Raw genomic sequence first — 17,753 nt, forward strand, 5'->3', positions numbered from 1 at the left:
CATAGCTGTGACTTGTGATTTTGGGGGGAACAACAAAATTCCATAGTGGAAACCAGAAACACAGCAGGATTCTTTACTCAGCACAAAAGGATACTAAATATTTATTTTTAGGCAAAGAAACCCAAACCCTAGCTGCCTAGTAGGTAAAAGCTTTTTTGAAGGTACTTGTCTCTCAGCATGAAGGCAAGACGTTCACCTCCAGGGCACTATTCATCACAGACTAAGGTACAATAACTAAGAGAAGCAGAATGAACTGTCTTCCAGAGGTATGTTGGTTTGGGTTTGTGTGGTGGGGTTTTGGTAGCGGGGGAGGGGCTGCAGGGGTGGCTCCTGTGAGAAGCTGCTAGAAGCTTCCCCAGCTCCAAGTTGGACCCACCCCTGGCCCAGGCTGAGCCCATCAGTGACAGTGGTAACACCTGTGGGAGAACAGATTTAAGAGGGGAACCTGTAGTGTGTGAGGGGATTGGGATGTGAGAGGAACCCCTCTGCAGATCCTGAGGTCAGTGAGGAAGGCAGGGAGAAGGTTGATGCCCCCGCAGCCCCTGGTGAGACCAGACAGCAGGCTGTCCCCCCCCAGCCCACGGAGGGGAGTGGGGGAGCAGATGCCCCCCTGCAGCCCGGGGAGAGAGAAGCCCATGCCGGAGCAGGGGGGTGGATGCCCCACAAGATGGCTGCCGCTCCATGGGGAAGCCCGCGCTGGAGCAGGCTGGGACTGAAGGACTGCAGCCTGGGGAAAGGACCCAGGCCAGAGCAATTCGTGGAGGAATATCTCCCACAGGAGGGACCCCACAGTGGAGCAGGGGACAAGTGCAGAGTCCTCCTCCCCCTGAGGAGGAAGGAGCAGCAGAGACAAGGTGTGAGGAACTGACCCCAACCCCCATTCCCCGCCACCAGGGGGAGAAGGTGGAGAGAACCGGGAGTGGAGTTGAGGTGGGAAGGAGGGAGGGGTGGGGGGAAGCTGTTTTAAGATTTGGGTTTTACTTCCTAATATCCTTATTTTGATTTGATCGGTTGTAAATAGAATTGATTTTGGTTTTTTTCCCCAAGTTGAGCCTGTCTTTTTGCCTGTGACCATAATTGGTGAGTGATCCCCCCCAGTCCTTGTCCTGACCAACGAGCCTTTCTTTATATTTTCTCCTCCTCATCCCAGTGGGGGCTGAGGAGTGAGCGAGCAGCTTCATGGTGCTTTGTTGCTGGCTGGGATTAAAACACAACATATGTGCAAAGGAAGCTTAGATTGTTTTGGACTAGCTGCCTAAATTTGAAGTACCAAGTCAGATGAGATGACACTATACTGACTATAGGTCCCTACACTGTCCCTATGGGAAAGATGAGCTTATAAACCGATGCATATGAGAATTAAGTACAACATCAAGGCACATAAATCGGAATATAAATCCCCATACTGGAGTTCAACTATTAGTTTCACTGTGGCTTTGAAAACCAATGTGGCACCTTTACTGACACTAATTATCGAAACTTGATGAAATACCTCAGGAATGGTGGCACTGTTTGGACAGTGTCCCTGTGCTAGAAAGGAGTCACTCAAAGTGAACAGAAAAACACTGCTGCCTGCATGTGAAGATTTTCAGAGGAGGTTTCCAGTATGATCACTGACCAGGCTTGACCATTTTGCTAGTTGATGAGATCTGACAAGCTCACAGCCCAGCGTAATACTGCTTCAGGCTATACAGCTGGGACTCAAACCTGGATACTTAGTTTCTGCTCCTGGTTTTCATTGGATCCAGGTTAGATATACACATCCAGTGCTAATATTCCTAACTTCCTGGTATTCCTAGTCATTAAGAGGCAAGTTTAATACCATTTCTCAAAGATTTGACCTTTGGGCAATGCAATTGATTACATGTGCTGCCACTCAGCACAAGGATGACTCTAAGTGTGGTTTTCCACTCAGTAATCAAGGATTTCCATTCACTCCTCTGTTAAATGAGACCATTAAGAGAAATGTAACTCACTAGTTTATGCCACTGTCAGTGAGGGAAAATTGCTTTTAAATCTCTGACCCCTCAAAATGAAATTGTACCCTGGAAAGAGATTTTGTTAAACAAATTAAATAGAAAAACAAAAGACAGTACGTGATTTCCTTCTGCCATCTCTGAATTGTCACAGATCAGACTTGTTCAGCTTTCCTGTACAAAATCTTTGCCTTTGAAATACTGAATCCAGACCACCATGCATAATGTTACTGATATTCCCAAATCTCGATACAGTCCCAGTGCTGCATACCACCAAGGTGAACAATCAGTAAAGACTACAGCCTACCCACTCATCTTTTCACCAGCCAAAACAGCTTCATCAACAATGCCTCACCACGAAATTTGCTCCCAACCCTTCCGTCATATCCTTCCCTTCTCCTTCACTCTTGCCCTTTCCATTTCCTCGAGTGATTTGTGCTTAAATAAAAAGTAAGCTCACAGTAGACAATTTTAGATTTTTTTTTCCTTCCAAAAATCCTACTAGGCATGGTTTATAATAAAAGAAAGAAAGATTAAGCTACCACCTGGCTGAGTCAACTCTCTCTTTTTGATGGTACAAATGAAGAAATGTTCAGTTGTGATTACAAATAGCCTGAAAGATTTTACTTTCACATGCAAGAGCACCCAAGTGCATGACATCCAAAAGCTCTAAACAAACTCTTTCCCAATAAATATTTGATTATACAGATCCATTATTTACAGAAAACAAAGATAGGTTTAAATAAATGTTATGGCTCAGACCTCAATGAGGTTAAGTTGCTGCATTCACGCAGCTCATCTATCACTTGGACTGCCGCTGACTTGAACACCATTTCCTATGGTAAGCAGCTGTTTTGTAAATGGGCTGCATTAAAATACAGTAAAAAACCACACACAAACAGAAGTTGCTTCAAAATAAAACACTCTTAAATCTGAAAACTCAGTCTGTCTTTCATAGGGAGCCAGCAGAGCAAGGAAAAAAGCAAGCATAAGTTTTATCCCAACCACCTGCTGCTGCTGCTGCTGACTATTTGTCGAGGGAAAGTAAAGGGCGAAACAATTTAATTGTTCAAAAAACTGCCCTGGACAGCCTTGCTCGCTGGCCACAACACACTGCCAAGACAAAATGAGCCTGATAGTAGAGGCAGGCATGCAGCAAGGGTTGCTTCAAGGCTCTGTAGCAATACAGACCATGCAGGGGCACATCTGAAAGGCAATACAAGCAAACATCCTTATATGGTAGATTTTGAGCAATCTGGGCAAACAAATTAGCGTGATCATTATAAGGGAATGGACTGCGGCTGCAGTGTTGCTGGCAGCCATGCGTCAACGGAGGAGGACTGAGAGATTGGAATTGAGAGTGAAAATGAAAAGATATGGCTTAATGGGAGAGGGAAGGGGTGGAAGGAAAGCAAGTGCTATAGAGGAGAAATTGCTTTGAAATTGAAGAAATCAGTTCTGAGTGGGAAGCCCAGGCAGAGGTTTCTCAACTGAGCTGGGGTGAGTGTGTTGCTGCGGACTGAGAAACAGCAAGTAGAAAGGGAGTGGAAATTGATTGTTTTTTGAGAGATTCAGACAATTTGGAGAGGACTTCTTTTACTAACTGAAGATCACGGCACGGAATCGTGAGGACTCTGGATGGCGGCAAAGTTTCCTTCTGCTACTGAAGAGGGGGATTAAGGCTCAGTCGTGTAATTACACAGTCACTTCAGTAATGGCTTTTGCTTGGAGTCCTTACAGAGCTCTGAGTTCCTATTGCAGCTTTAATTCAGCTCCCATCACTTTCACAGGCAGAAACCGCCAGAAGAAAGAATAGCTTCATAATCCCTCGAATAAAACTTCCAAGTGCTAATTACCCAAAGAAGAAGCAAACTCAGCCACGTTCACACTGGCAACAGACACAGCTAAGCAACAGCAACATGAGGTTGATTGTATATGTTGCATCTTATAGTTAGCAGTAGATTGTCATTACATCTAAGTCACGAATCTGCCTTATGAGCATTTAGCCTCTTCTTGTCCTAAGAGATTAAGTAGCTACAAAGCTGCTTATGCATCAAGATATTCCAACCATGCCAGTCCACCACGGCTTTGCAGCATGTTGGGTGGCTGCTGCTGGAGACGTTAGGGTGCAATCCCATTGTATTGTGGTGCTAACTGGCTGTACGCTGTAGTTTTAAAATGATTAGCTTTAAAAAGGTTTAATGGCAGTGTAAGTCAGGATCTTAGGGCATACCCATAGGAAAGAGGAGAAGACAATCTTCATTATCATAGTATATTTAAGTAGCAAGTGCTTTAAGAGGCTAGCACGCCAGGAAATTTCAAAGACTCCGAGAAGGTGATTTTTGAAACTCAAATTTTCCTTTGTTTTTAAAATACCAATAAGTTATTTGTGCAAAAATTGAAGCCAGTCCTTTATTGGTGGTCCCCAGGCAGTAAGATCTCTCTGCAAATGTCACAGATTTATGAGGCTTTTTTCCTTAACGCTCCAGCCTTCAAAGTGCCTCTCTGTGTATCCCTGAAAGCCAGACCCAGGAATTGCTTCTTTACAGGAAAAAAACTCATTGTTCTTAGACTACACAAGTGGGTCACTGAACTGTTGCTTGCCTTTGCGATGCCAGTGAATCCAAATTAGCTTGACTTCCACAGAGGATATAGGGAAGGAAAGCAACCAGCATTAATCAGAGCAACACAAGCAGCTCTTCCAAAACAAATTAGCTTCAACAGTCAGCACACAGAGTCCTTCAGTCAGTGTGGCCAAGCTGAACTTAGGCCAAACTTTGCGTCAAAAAGAGTAACTGGTTTAATATGTATCCGTGGAGTCTGCGTTTGTTTCTTTTTCTTCCTCTCAATCCATCTGCAGGAAGCTATGAACAAACTGAGCAAAGTAAAACTGCTCATCTTGTTGCAGCCAGCCCCTCTGTGTGATGTTCAGCCCACTTAAGTTAATCTCAAAGGCAGGCACTGAGACCATCGGGTGTCTAGATCTCCCCTTTTTTTCGATAAAGGGGTAGGTGATAGAGATGGGATTCATTTTCCCTTGAAATGTTTGCGATGTAATTGCTATCATCTGGACTTTATAGACAAAGGAGAGAACAGACTTCTCCAGAGAGGCAGCCATCAGACCTATGTCAGACATCTCCTGTGAGATGAGACAAGGCGTGGGCTGGAAGAAATTCCTCCTTCTGGTTGATGTAAAGGGAGTCCAGACACTTAACTCAGACATACATGTGTCCACCAAACATATTTGGTCCAATAAATCCCTACTTTCCAGAGAGCAATTTGACCCATGTTAAAATAGGTGTTTTAAGATAGGTGGGTTGAATCATTTTCTCTAGGGACATGGACAGTGACATTTCAGGAGACAAATCTGGGCCATTGGTATTAAATGGCAAGGGTCGTCATTTCTGCTTTAGGTCCAAGAGTTGAGAGCCTCACAGTAAACAAAGGCACCAAAGCAAGTCTACTACAAGAGATTACTTCTGGCTTCTCTCTGCCAGACTTGTTCGCCTCTCAGTCATCTTTTAAACTTGAATTTTCTAGTGAGAAGTAGGACAAGAAAGTAAAATTGTCAAGTTTCTGTGACCAAGAGGGGTTTTGTATGGGAGCAAGCCTCTGTTCCTCTGCTCCTGGTATCTATATCCAATATTTATGCTTTCATTTGCATTTTGACCCTGCATGTTCCTACAGGTAATGCAGTCGCCAAGCTTAACTGTTACCTGTAGTAAAAATAAGTTTAAGCGCAAACAATTATTCTGTAATGATAATAATTTAAAATGAGGGGAAAAAAACCTGCTAATAATTTAAAAAAAAAAAAAAAGTATTTTTTCCAAAGCTCTGACAGCTCCCACTAAACCTTTTATGCCTCTGGCATGTAATACCTTTTTTGCTCATGATTAATTACAAATTCATCTACCACATCCTGTATTGCAGCACAGATATAGCAAGTACCTCTCATCCAGTATAAATCAAGCAGTGCTGAAATCAGAACATATACAATGATTTACAATGGCTGGGAAAAATTTATGGAAATAAAGTGAATATGACATATATTTTTTCTACATCATGGATAGGCATAATGGGTATTGCTATTTTTCTATATGGTCCGTAGAGTCTCTGTAATATCTGACCGCCACAGAGTCCTTAGTGAATTTACTTGGCGAAGCAGGGAAGTGTTACTGTCAGGGGGTGAAGTCTACAGCTGAGAAGAGGGACTACAGGCAATAATGTGGATGCCAATTATGGTACCCAGCATGGACTCAGGGACTTCCTGTGGCATCTAAGATCAAGACCATAATGATAAATTGAAAACATCTACTTTCCTGAGCTGTCTGATCCTTCCTCTTAGAAGAACAGTGCCCAACCCTTCTTCTGAGACAAGCTGCCTCACGTCAGATGGAGACACACAAGGGTTGCAGCTTGGTATCTCACCTCTGTATGGGGACCAGCGAAGAGTTATACCTACCTGCATGTACATGTCCATTGAAAAGGGGGAAGATGTGCAGGTCCATAAGGTAGGAGATGGGAGAGGACAGAGAGGAGGGAAGCAGAATCATTTGCAGAACCACCTACTGCTCCCTTCCCTGGGCTGAGAGCAGGGGCTGGCTGCGGGCTGCACGGAGCCCCACAACCTTGTCCAACCTGAAAACTGGCCACCACTACATCACTTACCATCCATTTCCCTCATACGTTCTTTATTATTGTTTTACAGTTTTTGAGGGGGGAGTGGTTGTTGAGGTTTGATTGTGGGCGGAGGAAGAGTTTAGATAGGGGGCATGAGAATTCACAAAAAGTAATAAAACACTACTGTTAGCACGCACACCTCAAGATGAAGGAGCACCTAACAAAATTTAAAATGCAGGCAAAGGAGCTCAGCAGGAAGATATTTACATGTGTTTAAACATTTCCATCATTTCAGGGAACTTAAATGCCTTATTTTGTACTAGTTAAAGAAAAGCTATTTACTGATGCTTTGTTATGTTAATGTACAGGTTGGAACTGGTATGCCAAGTTGTATTGGTGAAGTGACTGCATTGCATTATATGCAAACGTTATGTTAAATCTTCAGTAACTTAATCTTTATTCCTGACAGAAATCTGTTCATTAAGGTCTATGGTAGGTCTTAAGCTTGAGTGTTTCAGCAAAGATGACATTTCTGATTTCTCAATTTATGTATATATTTGTTGATATACTCATATAAATACTACACACACACATGCACATATACATATAAATAGGAATAAATAACAAATGTATGTAAGCCAGTCTGCATTTACAGGACAATCATACTGTACTAGAGGTTGTAGGTAACAGCCAAACAGATTAATGAATTGGCAGTTTAACAAAAGAAGGAAAATGACTCAGTAAGATTTATAAAACAGTCTGTGCTTTTGATCTCTGAGCAGCACAGAAGAGTACAGAGGGAATTTAAAGTGTATAAAACTATGGCAGCTCCCTTGAAAGCAGTTCACCCACAAAGCCATCTGGCTGATTGTTCTCCCAGATCCATCCTAGATATTTCTAAAGCAGCCAAAACCACACATATAACCTGGAAGGATGGCCTATACTCGCACTGTATTAGGTGTATGTATGCGAGCGGCACCAACATCGCTTCCTACAAAAGCCCTTGAGGGATATGTGACCTTCTTGTCACATTATAGAGACAACATCCTTTCAGATGTAAGATGAGCAGATAATCACGGCACATAACAGAGGAGGCATCATATGTCATTTGACAAACCCCAGACAGCAGGTCAGCAACCGAAGTCACAAAAACTTCACCTCATTTTCTGTCCATATCTCAGGGAACCTCATGAAAGAGGTGACAAAGAGCAAGCTGGGATTGCATGCACTTGTCTAGTCATTCTCATCCAGTAGTGTACAGGATAGCTACCTGTCCTCTACAGGAGATCTGGATTGCACTTTTTCTTTGGCAGCAGAAGTTTCTGAAGTGGTATTTGTCTATACAGGCTTGTTTCAAGGGCAAGGCAGACTGTGTTTTCCCATAAATACCAGTCAGCACACATTTTTCCCCTAGCAGCAGTTGAATTGCTAAAACTGGCTATATCTTCATCTTGATCAACATATCTGAGGAATAAAGGGCCTCCTAACTGGGCAGGCTGTTTCAGCAGCTCCTGCTGGCTGAAGAAAGCAGATCCTTTACACTGTGCTGCGTTCATTTTCTGCCTGACTACTCTTTGACCTTCTTAGCCAAAATTGTCATTAACTCATTTGCAGGTTTGCAATCGGCTCTACTGTCAAGTATTAAATTTATTCTAGTCTCATTTTAGACTTCATGCAGTAAAACCGCAACAGGCTATTTTCAAAGCAAATGCAGGATTACGTGCAAGGTGACACACATTACCTTGAATATATGTGCCTTTAAAACCAAAATGTAGCTGAAGACCACACTTAGTTTCTGCAACATCAAAGTTCTACAAAAGTTGTTCTTATTATCCACAATTGGCAAAGTACGTTTCACCAGAAAATGAGCTGTAGATAATTTTAAAATCACATAACTCTTTTCAGTGGAGTAAAATGCCTGTGGCTCTTATTCCTTTGGTCTCGAAGTTTGCCCCGGACCTTCAGAATTCATTGTGTCCAAGGACCAACAAGGAGGACCTCAGCTACAGTTTGTCATAACAAGACTCCAAATACATGAAACTCAATTTGGACTTCAACAAACTGATTTATGATTGAGGAAAAAAGGAAACTAGCAGCTTTTGTTCTGTTAATACAATGCAAGCAATAACAATTTTTTCTTTGTTCGCTCTCCCCCACCACCTTCCTCCCTAGGAATTACTAGCTGTAAGCATCAAAGAGTTCTTTCTGGTCAAGCTATTTTCAAAAAGATTAATGTTTTGTGTGTGTGTGTGTTTTATTCTTGCATCAATGAAGAAAAAGAAAAAAAAACAACCAAAAAATTGACCTTCAAATTGCCTTTAAAAAGTGCTGAATGCCATTCCCATAGCTGTTATTCACCAACCACATCAAGTCTTTCAACAACTCAGTTGTTCTTAAAAAGCACTGTTGTCTGATTATAGGGAAACACTCCAATAAGAAGCACATATTCACTTAAATGATGCACTTTTTATGAAGTCTTTCCAAGAACAACAGTAGTGAATTGTTGAGTTTCCTACTGGGAAATGTGTCTTTAATATGCAGATCTCTTAATGACTACTGTAATGCAAATTGTCAATGCTACAGTAATTTCATCATATATATAAGAAAAAAGTTTAGCTCTTACTTAGAGTATGCTTTATCATCTTTCCAGGTAGCACAAATCCAATGCAGCCCATGTGCCATGTGGTTCACAGCCGCCAAGTGTTCTCTTTATTTTAAATACTATTACTGAATGTATCCATAGGGTTTTTTAGACCCACTTACTTGGTGCTGACTGGCTTTTGCCAACTGCTCATTGGCTGATTCTACATTAGAAGATGCAGTCTCAATGTTGGCTTCAATACTATCTGCAAATTAAGATAATAGAAGATAATTACAGGGTACAAACCTAAAACAAAGACTTTATACCAACAGCAATTCAGCAATTTACTCATGGGCATAAAGACATCAGCAGCCTCTTGTTTGCAAGCTGTAGTACTACAGGGAATTAGGAACATCACCCATTTTGATGAATACCTAACCCATCAGTCAGAGGCAGTATGACTGACAGCTCTCCATGTGTCCCCAGACAGGACGGAGGTCAGCAACTCATCCCATTCCCACTGAAACCAATGGGAAGACTGACAGAGAATTCAAAAGAAAGAAGGTCAAGACTGGTAAATGGACTAGATGAGAGTTAAATTACAGAAAGGGCATAGCAGACTGTATCTAAAATTATCTCATTATTAGAGCTCAGGGATAAGTTTCATCTGAGTACTTGTGGGTTATTGACCATCCCCAGGTGTCTGTACTTAAGCAAGTCACCTCGGGCACTATCACCATCATCAGAGAGCAAGTCCATAGTGTGCAATTCATCCCACTCTACAGTAGCTGCCTGCTGCTGATCATATTAGACAAATCACAACCTAAACTCCTGGATGACATTTCCAAGCTGCAAGGGAGGTCTGTACAGATGGCTCAGATTGAGACACATTGCCTGTACCTAAAATTAAGGGAGAAGAATCTCACCCTAGATTGCTAGGTATGATGTGGGGGGAAGCTGGAGGAACCATGAGGAATCAAAATGCGACTAAAAAAGAAAGATTATCAGCTACATGTTGCAGCTGGCAGCTCCCTGCTTCCACCAAAGACAAGTATTCACTTTGACTCCAGAGCGGTGCTTAGAAAGCAAGTCACCTATGGTATAAAACCTGCAAATAAGGGTTTGCGTTTCCAGCAGAAATCTTAGAAATCTTGACCAGCTTGTCCCCTAACAGATGTGCAGCCAATAATTCCTGGCCACAATGGAAGATCATGTGCACTTGGTCTGCTTCTATGTGTTTTCAAGCAGATATGACACCATGGAGTATATGGAAAGGATCAGGAGGAATTCAACCACAGGTAGAAATTTGAGAATAAGGTTCCAGGGATTCCTCTAATCCTTAACAAAATTAATGGAAATTCTTCAACTGATGGTATTAGGAGTCAGATTAGGACATGCCACAGAAGATTTAAGTAATTTATTCTTTTGCTTTTGAAGGAAAGAACACTAATTAGTCTGGCCACTTTTGTGATGGGTAAAGAAATGAGGGTTTGCAGATAAACTGTGGAAAGTGGTTGTGTTTGGGTTTTGCCATTTTTAAGTGAAACAGTGTTGCAAGTCTGTTAATGTAATTATGCATTTCTGATAAGACAACTTAAAAACAAAAGAGCAAAGAAACCACAAACCAACAGAACCGTGGAATAAACAAACTTCACCTTAACACTTAGAAACCTGTTAAAAGTCTTGTATTACACCTGGGAGAGATGGTTTTCCATTCCTTTTATGTAGTAAAAAACTACATGGCCAGCACTTTTATAGATTGATATAGCATCATTTTATTGGCTATATCCTATGCTTCTCAAACCATTTTTATTAAGGCTTTCACACCGTGGACCTTGGTTGGCATCACTGACCTCTGCCCAAATCTTTTTCTTGCATTCAGGACTCAGCAGGAAGAGACCAAAAGGCTTCCAAGGAACTCGACCTCTGTCTATGAAGAAATATCAAATTTTCTTCTACAGAGCCTTAGAGGAGCTGCATCCACACACATGCACACACCAGTGTGACAGCCTTGAAGAGCTGACTTCCAGTATTGCATTGAGCTGAAGGCATTTCTGGGAACGTGTCAGATTTTTCTTTTCAATAAGCGGAGAAAAAAATGGTGCTGAATTACCAGAAATGATGAACAGAAAAATGATTGGCATGACAGCACACTGCAGCGAGCAGCATTTTTGCCATGTGAGTGGATCTACCCAGGGTCTACCTCAAACAGGTGTGCCTGAGAAACAAGGTGTTTCTTCTGAGCGAAACGTGGTAGACAGATTTCAACCTGTCACTTGATAATAATCTCCACAAGTGCTATCACTGTCAATTGGTATCACACTTCTGTTTAAAAAGAATAGATGTCCCAACTCCAAGGCTGGCCCTGATGTCTTTCCATCCAGACATTGAGGCTGACCCACAAATCAGTAATTGGTCATTCTATATATTATTTTATACGAGTAGCAGTAGAGGCACACTTGATGTTTTCTGGTTAGAATTGAGAAACAGCTGAAAAGTGGGCTAGATTGGCTTTGTAGGACAGGGGAGTGCTTTCTTTCTGTGTTTGCACGTTAAGACAGTGCTGTGTAATTGGCAACTACAAGCCCCAGTCCAATTTCCAGCACTGTGTATATAAACCTCCTTGCATATGGAAACAAAGGGCATAAGGCAGAGAACCCAAAAGAGTTAATACATCATTAACACAGACGTGATTCATCAGCCAGAATAACTTGTCACTCACCCAAGGTGACAAATTCTTAGTTGCCTAGTTGTTGACAAGTATTTACTTGTATGTTTAAGCATGACTACATGATACATAGTTAAGCAGATTGGTTTCACCTAAAAATATTTTTATACATTCTGTGGAAGTCCATAAGAACTTGCCACTGGGACAACACCAGTTTGCACCAATTGAAGTTCAGATCCTGACAACTCAAAGCTCCAACATGCCATAGCTTTCCTACAGCCAAGCTGTTACACATGTTAGGGAGAAAAGAAGGAAAAAATCAGGTAAAAAAACCTGAACCAAAACTAGGAATATATCCTGCTGGGACACCTGCTAATTTTAGAAGCATGAAGTCTGGCCATGGTTTTGGGTTACAAAATACAACCTTGCACAGGAAAGCACCTCCATGTTTTAAGCTACTTTGCAATGGGATTTGGAAGGGATGGGGGGAGTGTGCTCAAAGCCTTGACAATTACCTAATCAAAGTAACAGAACTTGCTCATGTATCTGGCGTTTCCCAGGACCTTAGTGCAGACATCCTTCAATACTCAACACCTCTTAAAGGCTGATTGTCCTCAGAAAATTAATAATTTAGGCATAGAAAAGCTACAGAGGAGAACTTTATGAAAGATATCCTACTGAAACAAGAGTAACCTGTCTGTGCTCCTCTTGGGGCAGGGGGAAAAGCACAAAATGAGCTTAATTTATCTTCCTTAAATGGCCCTCCAGAGGAACCTGGCCCTCTCTGTTGCCTGCAGGGGGGCCTAAGGAAATTTGCCTTCATTAGATAAAATTAAACATGTGAACGCCCCCTTAGCACTGCATGGAATTGGCTAATCATGTTATGCACTGTGTTTTGCAAACATCATCTACATTTTTCCCAGCACAGGCTTTCACAAGTAGGATGGACGTGTGTGTTAGATGTCCTATATGAGTTGATGTGATGTTACAGGAGGAGGCTGGACCCTGGTGGCACTGTTTCTGCTCACTTTTTCTCCTAACAGGGGAATAACAACCTTGGAATAAGCAAACATCCCAGTTAAAAAATTTTTTGAAGCAACTTGTAACACTGAGACACAGAGAAAAACTAAAACAAACAATAAACCACCAAAACAGCTCTAAAACTCTAGCAAAATGAGACATAAATAGGCAAAACAATTTAACTAGGTATTTCTGCTGATTAACACAGGAAAGCAAGGGAAGGAAAGAGAATTTGGGTCAAATCACAAGGAAGTAAGTAATAAGTCAATGATGAATGTGTTCCTCAGCTACTTCAGGCATCTTTGCTGAATGCTAGTGATGGTTCACAGCTTCACCTTGCTCGTTTTCAGGCTCCTTGCCAAGGTGCATTGCTTGGGGATGGAGAGGCAAGTATTTCCAGACAGGCGGTAGGATCCTAGGTAGAGTGAAAAAACCTGCTGGAGGGGTCTGCCTTTTCCCTTCTCTATGGCTTTGGTGTGAAGGGACAGTGACTCTGTTCCCAAAGAGGTGAAATAACCCAGCCCTTAGTCCAGGATTTTCCAAAGAGCCTGAATCCCACAACAATTTCCTGTCCTCAGTCTACGATGACAAATTTATGGTGCGGTTTGAAAACAAACAAAAACCTTAAGGCAACGTGATCACCATTTTATTAAACTGAGGGACAGGGCTGCACCAAAAGCAGATGGTGGTTGCAAACAAATGCACCAAGGAATTAGGAAAAAAGATTTCTAATTTTCCAGCTAAAATACATCCTTTCAATAGGAGCAGCGAAAGTGACAGAGCCAACCAGCTTTTAGATATAATTTGATATGTTTCTATGACACACTTGTCACTCAGAGATAGAAATCATGATGACCCCAAGAGGTGTCTTTCAATCCTATTTACCTGTCTTCTGAGATCGAGCCCTGCTAATGACCAAGAGGAGTCTTATATGTGAAATTACTGGATTGACAGTGGCTGGAGTGGGGTTTTTGTCCTAACATATCAAGGAATCCCCCGTACGACCTGCACCTTTAAAGCGGCAAGAATGGACTGGTTTCACGAGGCAACACTTTCAGTAAAACGGCTTGAAAGACACGAAAGTGAGCCTGTGAATGAGAATTTTAAAATGCTCCCACTTGGCAGTAACCAAAATGGCCCCCTTCAGGTTTCATACTATGTTTTTATTTTTAGCGCTTTAATAAGCTTAACCCTCTTTTATCACTACAACTTCCGGCTAAAAATAATACATATAACATACTGAGAAGCACAATAAAAAAAAAAAAAAGGAGTATTTTGATAATGTATAAAGGTTTCTTTCCTAATTAAAAGGAAGTTCAGAGAGATGCAAGTTCGGAGAGAAATTGCTTTCAGTGTGAAAATGAATTTTGCCCATTCTAATTGCCATGTACTTGGAGAGTTTTAAGTGAGTGTCATTCCACGAACAAAAGACCCTCAGGCTCTCTACAGGCACAACTGTGGATGTTAAGGGGAAGGAAAACTATATGACAGCTCTTCTGGAGTGAAGTTTAAAATGGCTTAGGGTTAGTCATTTGCAAACTTCAATGTAAACATCATGTTATAAATTCCACACACGAGAGGATTTATAAAATAATTTTGCCCATATGCTAAACTAAGGCTAAATGGGTCACACTGGCTTAGATTGGTGCAATGAAATACAATTTGTAGCTCCATGAATCATCAGGAGCTGTGGTTATTGCTTCCAACAAAAGGCAGATAGAACCTAGCTTTCTATTTGATTTTAGCAGAGCTCTAATTCTTCCACACAGTAGTACACCACGGCCCTCAGATGTAAGGATTGAGGCACCGAACAACCACTCACTCTGGTTTTCCAGGCAGACCACTATTTAAACTACCCTGAAATGTCATAACCAGCTCTTCCCACTGGCTTTCTTCGGCCAACAGCCCAAAGCCCTAGTCTGTATGAATAAAAGCGGCTATAAGGCAATGGCCAAACACCAGCATAAATTTACAACACTTCAGCTCCTGAGTGATTTATACTGTCCTTGAAATGCATCTTGGAAATGTCAAGTATCTGCTACATATGTATGTGCTGAAAAATGGTATTGCCCTGCCAGAGGTTTGCCATGCCTGCCAGGATACATCTTCCAGCGATTTAAAATTCAAATGTTGTCCTACGTATATCTATTGGAAAATAGCACATCCTACCAGAGAATAAGGTAACTCATATCGTTTGGTCTGTGCTAAATGACAGAGTGCAGAAATATTACCACTTTAGCAGATGCAAAGCAATTTACCGTTCTTTTTTTACAGAGACAAGTGGTCTCAAATTACTGATATTTACCACAGGAGAAGAGTCAGCATATGAAGAGTTTCCTGAGGGTGAATGGTATGGCCTCTGCCCTCATTGCCTGGTGTACAATTTCAGCTAACTATCATCTGAGGTATCCACAGTTCCCATACGATGCTCTCATATGGCTTTGGGTAATCTAAGGCTCTAGTTTTAATCCCACAAAATTTGCACATGGGAGGATCTTATATCATGGCAATAGACCTGATTCGCTTTTATTTTTTTCAATTTCCTCCTTTATCTGATGAAAAAAGGTATTTCAACACGACATTTTATGTGCAGACATTTATGGGCATGCCAGTTTTTCTTTTTTTTTCTTAAAATAATCTCTGAAAATAATTTAAAGAGCAAAACAGCACTCAGTCTAGCTTTGATTGGGAAATTCCAACTACTTGTCCGTAGCACACTCTTTCGTTTTCCTTGTGATGTAAACTCAACACTTTTTTTTTTTAATTCTGTAAGACATCCAAGTTAAAGAAAATATTATTCAAAGTGCAATAAAATATGTTTCTTTAAAATGACAAAAAAGAAAGAAAGGATCAAAATAATTATATTTGTTTTTTCCAAATCCAGCTCATGAATTGACAGAGTTTGGAAAAATACCTTCATTTCATTTGCATGCAGGATTTTTCAGAAGCCCACTTTTGTCTACAATTAACACAATGCTTGCCTTCCATCACGCAGCTGAGTGCATAAGCTATGGAGTCCTATAGCTCAGTCTCATAAAGTGTCAATCTGAGTTTGTCACGGGAATAAATGAGGATGATGGGGGTGTTGATTCATCGAAATAAATATACTTTATTTCTACTCGCTGTCTTGGAAAGATCATATATTATACCTACAAAGTAAAGTCATTGATATTTACAACTTGCTTGACCCCTTTTGCTTTACATGGTTCGTTTGTTTTACTTAACCCACTGAAGCCATGGCCTCCCAAACACAGTCAGTCTGTGGCAGAGTGTAACACCTCCCAGCAGAAATAAACCAACAACCTGGGCAGCTTCTGCCTTTATGACATTTACTGCTCAATTGCAGCATTACTAGAAATTGAGAGCACAGCAGTTCCAACTTCCCCAAAATGACTTTGGATAAATTGGTGTGAGAAGAATCCTACTGGTGGCAATAAACCTCATAAAAGGAAGAGCCTTGTTTCTTGTACAAAATTAGCTGGCTCATTAACTGCAAGTATACCAGCCCAATCACATTATGAGGGTCAAACACAGAACAGCAGACAAATCTTTAGGCATTAGTAAATTTGCAAGTGTAGTGTCACCCATTATTCTTTCCCTTATAAACCAGCATGTGCTGTCTTACCAGCACTGTCAGCACTAGAGCTAAATGTAGAAGGCCACATACAACAAGGGAAGACACAAAAACATACTCACCGAGAGCAGAAACGGGAAAGAGGCACAAAAGCTCATTCATTTTTCATGCTGCCTATTATCTCAAGTAAAATGAGCTGGTCAGAGACCATGGTAGCCCACACCTGACTCCAGCAATTCAGTTGTAGCAGTGGTCATCAACCCATGCCTAACATGAAACCAAGCACCTTACAGACTCTTCAGTGCTGCCCGAAGCCAAGGATGTGTGAAAAGTGACAGCGGAGGCCACCACCGCTGCAGTCCAGATAAACAGGGAGAGCAAGGCCAGTGGTATGCAAAACACCACGACCTTAAAATTGTTGCCTACAAGGTAATTAAAGGTAGTAATACTATGCAATTTCAGCAGCTGGAGTGGTTTAAAATAAAGCTTTGTTTGACTTAGATAACAGAACGACAAACTGATGACAGGGTATATACCTAAGATGAACAAAGAGTGGAGGCTCCTTGGGAAGCGAGTGGGAAGTAGAATGGATTATCATTGATTCAGAAATCAGTGTACCCTTACTGCATGGGCTGTGCTCTGTACTGACATGTAACTCCATGTCTCAACAAGTAGCTGAAAGCAAGAGAAGCCAAGAGCAGGTTTCCCAATTCATCAGGAACCAATAAGAACGTAAATGTACCCATTCACATAATAGCCTCCTCTGAGATCTCTTAGGAAACTTAACCAAATGAGAGACTTTGCAGACCACATTCAACCGAATGTAGATATTAAAGCTGTTACATTCAGGTATTCAGGGACCATTCTCAAGATGTGTTCATTTTCTGCAGATGTCCCAACCGAGACACATAACTCGGGAGAGTTTAGTTAAGGATCCAGCTGAACGATTTCCCAGCTTGGTTTGCATCAGAGCATCTGACAACAGACTCTTGGCTGTGCCATTCAGGCAGGCAGACTGGAGGAGGACACATGTGGAAGGGTGCTAATGGACCCCCTTGACTCTTGACAGTATCTATGTGTTAAACCAGACTTCAGGTCAGAAAGGCAACAGTGATAAAACAGGCAAGAAAACTGAGCTAATTTCAGATGTGAAAAAAAAACAACAAAAAAACTCCAAACCTAAAAAAACCTCTCCACATTCAAAGGATTCTAAATTAAGCAATACATTTGCATTCATGCAAATATATTTTACTCTGAAGGTGGTTTATTATTATTATCATTAGGCAATAAGTGACAATGTGGTATGTCATTGAA

At 41.4% G+C, this 17,753-nt stretch overlaps 1 protein-coding gene across 7 annotated transcripts in view; it reads right to left on the reverse strand.

The window, feature by feature from the left end:
- TSNARE1 (t-SNARE domain containing 1) overlaps positions 1-17,753 on the reverse strand; it is a 482,633-nt gene that overhangs the window by 170,395 nt on the left and 294,485 nt on the right. For 2 of the 7 annotated variants that reach the window (XM_069780153.1, XM_069780154.1), the window contains exon 14: positions 9,360-9,442. The exons of the other annotated variants lie outside the window; for them this stretch is intronic. In XM_069780153.1, the coding sequence (XP_069636254.1) occupies positions 9,360-9,442 (83 nt within the window). The remainder of the gene's footprint in view (positions 1-9,359; positions 9,443-17,753) is intronic. 7 annotated transcript variants of the gene reach the window in all.

This window comes from Haliaeetus albicilla, chromosome 3 (genome assembly GCF_947461875.1).
Source record: "Haliaeetus albicilla chromosome 3, bHalAlb1.1, whole genome shotgun sequence".
Classification (NCBI taxonomy): Eukaryota; Metazoa; Chordata; class Aves; order Accipitriformes; family Accipitridae; genus Haliaeetus; species Haliaeetus albicilla.